The sequence below is a fragment of the Rhinopithecus bieti genome, unplaced genomic scaffold, assembly GCF_001698545.2.
Source record: "Rhinopithecus bieti isolate Rb0 unplaced genomic scaffold, ASM169854v2 scaffold_3062, whole genome shotgun sequence".
NCBI lineage: Eukaryota > Metazoa > Chordata > Mammalia > Primates > Cercopithecidae > Rhinopithecus > Rhinopithecus bieti.
This window is the reverse complement of record NW_016804432.1, coordinates 2,314,020-2,322,561: the sequence shown is the minus strand read 5'-3', so window position 1 is coordinate 2,322,561 and position 8,542 is coordinate 2,314,020. Positions and strand designations below refer to the sequence as shown.

General features: G+C 33.1%; 1 protein-coding gene across 1 annotated transcript in view; it reads left to right on the top strand.

Annotated features, from left to right (window-relative positions):
* Positions 1 to 7,942, top strand: part of PLEKHA3 (pleckstrin homology domain containing A3) — a 25,561-nt gene extending 17,619 nt beyond the window's left edge. Inside the window, exons 6-8 of the mRNA XM_017868278.1 lie at positions 2,073 to 2,116; positions 3,922 to 4,037; positions 6,610 to 7,942. Coding sequence (XP_017723767.1) covers positions 2,073 to 2,116; positions 3,922 to 4,037; positions 6,610 to 6,737 — 288 coding nt within the window. The 3' untranslated portion in view covers positions 6,738 to 7,942. The remainder of the gene's footprint in view (positions 1 to 2,072; positions 2,117 to 3,921; positions 4,038 to 6,609) is intronic.
* The last annotated feature ends 600 nt before the right edge of the window (positions 7,943 to 8,542 follow it).

The window sequence follows — 8,542 nt, the reverse complement described above, 5'->3', positions numbered from 1 at the left end:
TTTTTTTTGTGATGGAGTCTCGCTCTGTCACCCAGGCAGGAGTGCAGTGGCGCAATCTGGGCTCACTGCAGGCTCTGCCTCCCGGGTTCATACCATTCTCCTGCCTCAGCCTCCTGAGCAGCTGGGACCACAGGCGCCCTCCACCACGCCTGGCTAATTTTTTGTATTTTTAGTAGAGACAGGGTTTCACCATGTTAGCCAGGATGGTCTGGATCTCCTGACCTCATAATCTGCCCGTCTCAGTCTCCCAAAGTGTTGGGATTACAGGCGTGAGCCACTGCGCCTGACCCATTTTATGTATTTTTTAATACCATTTTACAGGACTGTGGTGTTGAGTAAAACATAGTTTGACAATGTTGCTTTTTAGGACAATTGTAGATATGCTATAAACTGTTAATTAACATGTATATGTGAACAAATAAACCAGTCTTTTGAGATGGATGTATAGTGCTGTGTTCCTGAGGTTGATATGCAAAGGGTACACTTTTTTTTTTAACAGCTGTACTTTTTAGAGTCAAATGCAGTAAAACCTCAGAGTTGCCTTGCTTCTACATTGAACTTCTCAGGAAATCCCTTATGTTACAAATGCTCTCTAGTCCAGAGTAGTCATATGTGTATTTTACATATAAGAAACTAAAATAATTGTCTTTTAAAGCTAAAACCTTCAATAGAAAATTACAGTAAATCTAATACATTAATTTAGGAAATATTAGATTAGAAGCTGCTTATTTTGCTAGCTATGCCATTTTACCTGATAAAAAGAGCAAGAATTGTGGCTTATGTAATAGTTCTAGAGACAAATAGCATGGAAAGTAAGGTCAGATAGTCTTCATGTTTTTTTTTTTAAGAACATTATTTATTTATTTATATGAAAACTTACATTTATTTATATGAAAATAAAGCTAAAATTTGAGTATTCCAAAACAATTTAATCTGATCTTTATGAGCGCTTTATATAGTTAATCTCAATGAATCCATCTTAGAGTAAACTTGCATTTAACTTTTTTTCAAGTCATCATAAAAGTTCAGACAACTGTCATTGGACCTACAGACTGAGTGATTATTATAGTGGGGATGTCCTTGGGTTAGTAAGCCTAAAGGAAGTAATTTCTGTTAAAGGAGATATTAATGTCCATTTGCATCTTAATGTCAATCTTATCAGATGTTCCCAGACTACAGACTGGGTGGGTCATATCTCTTATCATTTCAACTGGTATTTCTCAGAGCAACTAGTGGCTCATGTTCCAAATATAGAAGGCATTTATATAACATAAATGTTATACCTGGGCTTGTTAGACTCTTGGGCTCATGTATACAAAAGCAGTCACCCTAAACTTTTAGTATAATCTTTGTTTTTCTGCTACCGTGTTAAACTTTGAAATAATCAATTTTACTTGACTGCCTCCCTTCATATTTTGATGGAGTAGTTGGATCTTCCAAATTATGTTTAGTATTTATCATATTTTTTAAATGCTCTGCTTAATTAGGTATTTTTTATTTTTTTTAATATATGTTTTGGAAATCCATTGAGACTTAGGGCTCTTCTGAGTTCTTTAAAGTCTTAAATTATTAATGCTGTTTTCCATGAAAACCACACTTCAGAACATTTGTATATCAGCTACCTAAATAATTAATGGTACAGAGAAGCTTTGCTACCTGACTCTTCTACTACTTCCCTTTAAAAAGAGATATTTATTAGAATATTTTCTGGCTTGCTAGATACTCCTTTTTATCACATTTATATCCTATTTATAGTTATATACCCTGTTTTTTATATTTGTGTACACATGCATATATATGTATTATGTATAAAATTTGGTTTTTACTTTTGAAAAAAGAATCCAGCATGTTTTGGTGTGTGTTGAAAAGATTCCAGTTAACGGTTATTAGAGAGAAAGCTTGATGTTGTGCTAATTATGTTACTCGAGTCTGTGAAAGATAAATTTTGTTTTCCCAGTATCTTTTTCTCTGAGTAAATTTATATTTATTATGATAATAGTAAATTAGAGCTGCATGATTCTACTTGACATGTGGATTATGGTAATTTTTTTTTTGTTTTTCAAAATTTCTAGATGAAGCGTTCTGTCAGCCACCCTGGTTCTTGCAGTTCAGAGAGGTAAAAGAACCTTTTCTTTTGACTAAGTTCTCTCAAACTGTACCCATCCAGGGAAGTTCTCTGGGCCTTTAACAAGTGGTATGGAATGTAAACTCTGTATGGGTTAGGTCTGATTCTGAAACCAGCATTTTATCTCTCAGTATTTATCTCCTAGTATTTAGTATAAGGGCCTGGCCTCAGTAGGTAGTCGTAAAGAAAAAAATGAATTAATTAACCAGCAAGGTAAGCACCTTGCCAGCCATTTTACCTTTTTTAGATGTTTGAAATACAGTCATATATTGAAGAATGACTTTTCCATCAATGATAGACTGCATATGTGACAGTGGCCTCATAAGATTATAATACCATATTTTTACTGTACTTTTTCCATGTTTAGGTATGTTTAGATACACATGTACCATTGTGTTACAGTCACCCACAGCATTCAGTACAGTAACATGCAGTACAAGTTTGTAGCCTAGGAATAATAGGCTATACCACATTGCCTACATGTGTAGTAGGCTATACTAGCTAGCTTTGTGTAAGCACACTCTGTGATGTTTGCACAGTGACAGAATCACCTAGTGATACATTTCTCAGAATGCATCCTTGTCATTAAGAGACGCATGACTGTATATCAAGTTATGGTTAGACAGAAGTACATTTTTGATGTATTAAGACTCCACAGCTGGGGCTCATTTTACCTCAGCTGTTTATAGCATCATCCATTCATGCTGAGCTGTTATTTCATTAAGAGAAAAAGATCTTGCTGAAAAGAGAAAACCACTTGATATTTTAAAGTACCTATTCATATCAATACATTAAAAAATTTTACCTTCTGGATAGATCTCAAAATACTAAGTTGTTAAACTATTATTTTGTTAGGTAATAGTCCTTTAAGTTGCTATGGTTGTCTTATTTGGTTCTTTGGAAAGTGATGTAATTTTAGTGACATTAGCATTTATTTCTCTATATTTGCACTGTTAAATGCTGGGCCCTTATTGTTTTGTCATGTTTTAATTTTTTACCCTGATGATTATATAATCTTTGATTAAACCGTCAAATACTCAGAGGAGTCCAATGATGTATATGCCCAACCTTGTCAGGGAATCAAGAGTCCCACCAACTGAATTTTCCAGAAAAATGGAAGCTTAATCAACTTTTATTTTTATGAAAGAAAGTTTTCTATCCTTTCTACTTTATAACATCATAGTTTTAAAATCTTATTTGTTTCCTGATGAATCAAGGTTGTCATTAAGTACAGTAATGTTGGGCTGTTACAAAAATAGTAGCGGAGGTGCTATTAGGTGGTGGTGATTACTTCTCTGTTTAATTTTTTGAGACAGATTTTTAAAAAAGTATTTCTAGGCCCCTTTTTGCCATCTTTATCTTCTCTTGCTGTTGTGAGCGAGTCTACCTCTAGCTCTGTGAACTCCTTGCCCATTTCTTTCAGTCTGCTGGTTTTGATCAGATATGGATTAACTTGAAATACATGCACTCATGAAACCTATGACTTTTAGTTTTCAAACATTTGTAAACCGACTGATAATGTCTGCTCTCTGGAGTCTCCCCTATAGAAGTCACTACTTCTTCATTATACCCCCCTTCCTTTTAGTTCAGCTCAGAAGCCATATTCTCCAGGTTATCAGCTGTCATCTAAATGGGTTCACTTGTTTTTGACTTCTGAGTAGAATGTTGCTAACATGGGACGTTGAGCATAAAAATAATTCTTTTTTCACTTAAAGAGAAGTCATTTAAAATTCCAGTTGAGGGTGTTTTTATTTATGTAAGGCCTTACAATGTAATGCTTTTTATTTAATTTGCAGGAGTAGCCACTCTATAAAAGAACCAGTATCTACACTTCACCGACTCTCCCAGCGACGCCGAAGAACCTACTCAGATACAGATTCTTATAATGATATTCCTCTTGAAGACCCAGATAGTAAGTGACATAGGTTCTTTCTCTTTCTTTGGCATATTCAGCAAAATTACTGTGGGGCTCTGTAGTTTCTGGAAATGAAGTATACTGACATTGAACATTGTACTTTGTTTCTTTGATTGATTCCTTCATTCAGAGGTAAGCAAACAGCGCTCAATCAATGAAAACTCATATATCCTCTTACAAACAGGTTTGTTATTAACTAAGGAGTTATTAACTAAGGAGTGCTGAGGATTGCTTTGTAAATATTGTATCTTAGATATATATTTATAGAATATCATGATCTTTTACCACCACTATACTTGCACTTAAAAAACATTTTGGAAGAAGGCATGAATTGTTAGCAGGATTCTAGGGGAAAATAAAGGCAAGTTCCAAGTTCATATAAAAGTCAGCATTGTTACTTTACTAAAATACCTTGAAATGGCTAAGGAAAAGAATTTTGTCTGGTAGTCATGGTGAATTATAGTAGCATTCATTCCTGACCTTTTTCTTACTAAAGAGGCAGCATACTGTGATTGAATGTTTTTGGGAAAGGTTTTGTAATTTATGTTAAAATTTTAAAATTTTTCTCTTCAGAGAAGAAGCTTTGAATGTGTGTCAGAATATCTAGTAAGATAGTAGTGACCATGATTTGCAGTGAACGCAAATATAGTCCTATTATTACATCTCTATAAATAGACTTCTACTCTCCAAGTCTTTACTATTTCTCAGGAAGCATGTGGGATAGAAATTATGTACAATTTCCAATTAAGGAACAAGTTGTGTTCCAGTAGTTCATTTGTAAGCCAGTTGTTTGGAAAACAGATCTTATTTTTCATGTGGAAATGACATGATAAGTGGTGGTTAGCTCTTTGAATAGCCTAGAAGAACCCAGTGAATTCATAGTATGGCTGAAATGGGACAAAATAATGGTGTATTTCTAGCATTTGAGTGTATTGAAAACATTGATTAAGCTGGAGTTGTTTTATGTAACCAGAAAGTTAAACAGGTTTAGTTCACACACATGGCAATTTTAAAAAGGATTGCTGGTCATTTTGGAGTTTTAGGAGTGAGAGCATCTTTTTTTTTTTTTTTTAATGCTCACTTTTTTTTTTACTGAACTAATCATCTATTTATTAATATATGGCACTATTCTATGCTCATTAACATTTTGAATTTAAATTGAGATATGGGTAGAGAAATGAAGGAAGGAAACCGGGAAGGGGAAGGGAGAAAGAAACTTTCTTGGGCCAATCAAGCAAGACCTGGAAGAGAAGAGGAGGAGAGAAGGAGGGTTAAAGAGGTTGAGTATGTGAAAAAAGTGTTATCTGAGGCAGGTAAGATAGATTCTGATTCTCTTTATTCTTTATGCTTTTTACACATGACTCTTAATCCAGAGTTCATGAAGGAGTTCTATATGCTACCTTGTGCTTTTCTTTAAGTGTGACATCTTTTTTTTTTTTTAAGAGGATCATTTGTGATTACTAAAATAATTTTTTTAAAGCCATCCATTTTTCTTTAGAATTCTTTTCTTCTCATTACCCTAGTCCTGAATATTTGAAAACAATTTTCAAAAGATCTAGGTGTACATGCTCATTGTATTTAGCATCCCCCAGTTTAACTGTTATGGACTGTAACAAAACTAGTCACACACACACATATATACATGCATACATATAGTTCACTTCTCTAGAACTATTAGCAAGTATAGACTAGGTCAGAAATTTTATCCTTAGAGTTTTTCCTGTTTATACTAGTTTAGTGTTTCAATTAGCTGACAAAGCAAAGATTGAATTAGTGCTCCTTCTAGAAAGTATATATTTTGCAGTTGGCAGTTTTGGTTGAAAGTTGTTACTCAAAAATATTCTTCTTGTGAGATGCAACTGCTTCTATTTTCTTAAACAAGCTTTTTCAAAAAGTATGAAAGTAATAAATGATGATGGTAAACTCAAACAATGTGTATAAAAGTACAACTGCCTTAGAACAGGACTATGCCAGTGTAGTCAGCTGTGTTAACATGGAGCTGCAGTGATAGTTCTGTGAGCTACATTACAAATGGAGAAATGGGATCTTTCAGTGTGAAGTATCTTGTCAGCTTTGCTCAGAAAGTCTTAGAATGAAAAGAGGAATACCTGAATTTAGTCCTCGTTCTGTTACCAATTGTGTGATGTTGGGTAAGGCATGTATCCTTTTATGGGTCTTGGTTTGTTTGCCTAGGAACAAGGAGGATATTAACAGCATTAAAATAGGCTGAAAGAGCAATATTTAATTAATAAAGATTAAATTCAATTCAGCAGATATTTATTGACTGCTTGTTATGTGCCAATCATGATTCTAGCAATGAACAAAACAAAAATCTCTACTTCAGGCAGTTTCGTCATTTATCCCATGAATTCTGATGTTTTTCTTTGTGACTGTTGATACTCTACTCTAAAAGTTAAGTTTTCCTGTATGAAACAAACAAGGAAATAAAAAATTAGCAGGAAGCTAAAGGAATTTCATGTCCCTGAATAGGAAATTTAAAATGTTCTTTCACGGAGGACTGGAGTTAATATTGACAGGATGTTTAACGTTTTTACCAATGTCTTCATAGGACCTGTTCACTGTTCAAAAAATACACTTAATGGAGATTTGGCATCAGCAACCATTCCTGAAGAAAGCAGACTTATGGCCAAAAAAAAATCTGAATCGGAAGATACTCTTCCATCCTTCTCTTCCTGAAGAAACTGAAGTGTCCAACTTCCTCTAAGTATTGCTATGCAAAAGCTGCTGTAATTAAACTATTGTTATAGGGACTAGTTTTTTCCCTTAGGACTCTGCACTTTATAGAATATTGTAAAACAGACAAGAAAACAAACCACATACTTTTGAAGTGTATTTTATCTTTATATAGTTTGTTTGCAAGAGTATTTTCCTAATAACTCACAGTATGAATGTGCATCTTTTTTTTTTTTTTTATTTTTATTTTTTAAACAAATGATGGTGTAACATTTTGACATCCATAAGGACAAATGTAGATATTTTTCTAAAAAACTGTGAGAGGACTGACAGCTTGGTCAGGGTGTATTGTAGCTTATAAACATGAAATCTTATAAGGTTTCAGTTTGACAGAAGTGTGATATATGTAACTTGTGCCATGGACCAAATGGTCACTTTACCACAGCTAAAAATGAGTTATGATAGCAGCTTGATGGTGATTGTATTATATTCCTTTAATCAAAAAGGAAACACAATATTTTAAGTATCTTTAGCCCAATTACCATGACATATTGAGCATCTTTAACCAGACTGTATTGTCCTTCATATGTGAAGTTGACACTACTGATTTGTCATTCCAAATGTTGGGTTAAAGTGTTTAATTTTTATTTATTTTCTTGTTGCCTCAAAAGATGATTGCATTCTAACTTTTGTGACCTACCAAATTTAAGATGTGTATACGTTGTTCTTTACATTGTTCTAGAAAAGAGATTTTAATGCTATAGTGACTTTGCTCACTTACACCAGAGAAATAAACAACTTTCAATGGAAGAGGATTTTAGTGCTTTTTTTTTTCCTAAAATAGACATTAAGCTGCTGTTGTAAAGTATTGTTTGCAGCTCTTTCCAATGTCTAGAGACATTTTTATTTATGAATATTTATACAAAAAGGAATTCTGTCAAGATGACTGCTGTATATCACTTGAGAATGGCATTATTTAATTAAAGAACAAATAGCATTTTTTGGTAGTGCCTGTCTATACCTATTGTCATTTGCCTTGTAATCTGTTGTTTTGAACTCACTTTGGGTTGATAGTTTTTTTTAAGGTTTTGGTGAAGGAGCACTTTAAAACAAACTGGTGTGTTGTTTTTAAGTTAATCATATGTTTAATAAATGTGTGGTTTTTGCATTCAAACACATCATATAATACATTGTATTTTTTACATTCATTGATATTCTGTCTAATCTTTATTAGGCACTAATAATGAGTTTATATATTTAGGCCTGCTGGTGAAGACACAAATGATTGCTTTTAGTTTTTGTTGCCTGTGAGCTTAGAATGGTGTGGCCTATTTCATTTTATTTCAATTCCTCTTGTAAGTTTATATGGGATATTTTAAAATAATATTTGGTATTTATTAAAAAAACTGTAATTATAGGCCTTCCATCTTAAGTTTAAAATGGACATAAACAGTCTATACATTAATATGTGTTTGGGTAAACTCTTTGCTACTTAAAGTATTTGTAATTTTAAATAGCACACAGGTCATCAGACTACTTTATATTCAGTGGAGTCTTTTCCTGCTCGTGAGTTGTACTTCATATGTCTAATTTGAAAAAAAAAGTTTGATAATGTAGTAAGTTATAATGTTGAGCAGGTAATCAAGTTTTTTTAAATTATTTTTTATTTTTTTTATTTTGTAGTAAGAACTTGCACAGTGTTAAGACCATGAAGGTCAGGGTGCTATTGATTGGGAGATTTTTCTGGTAGTGAGTTTTTTTGAAGTAATAGGTTTATAATGAAAACACCATAACAAGCTTTTGAACTT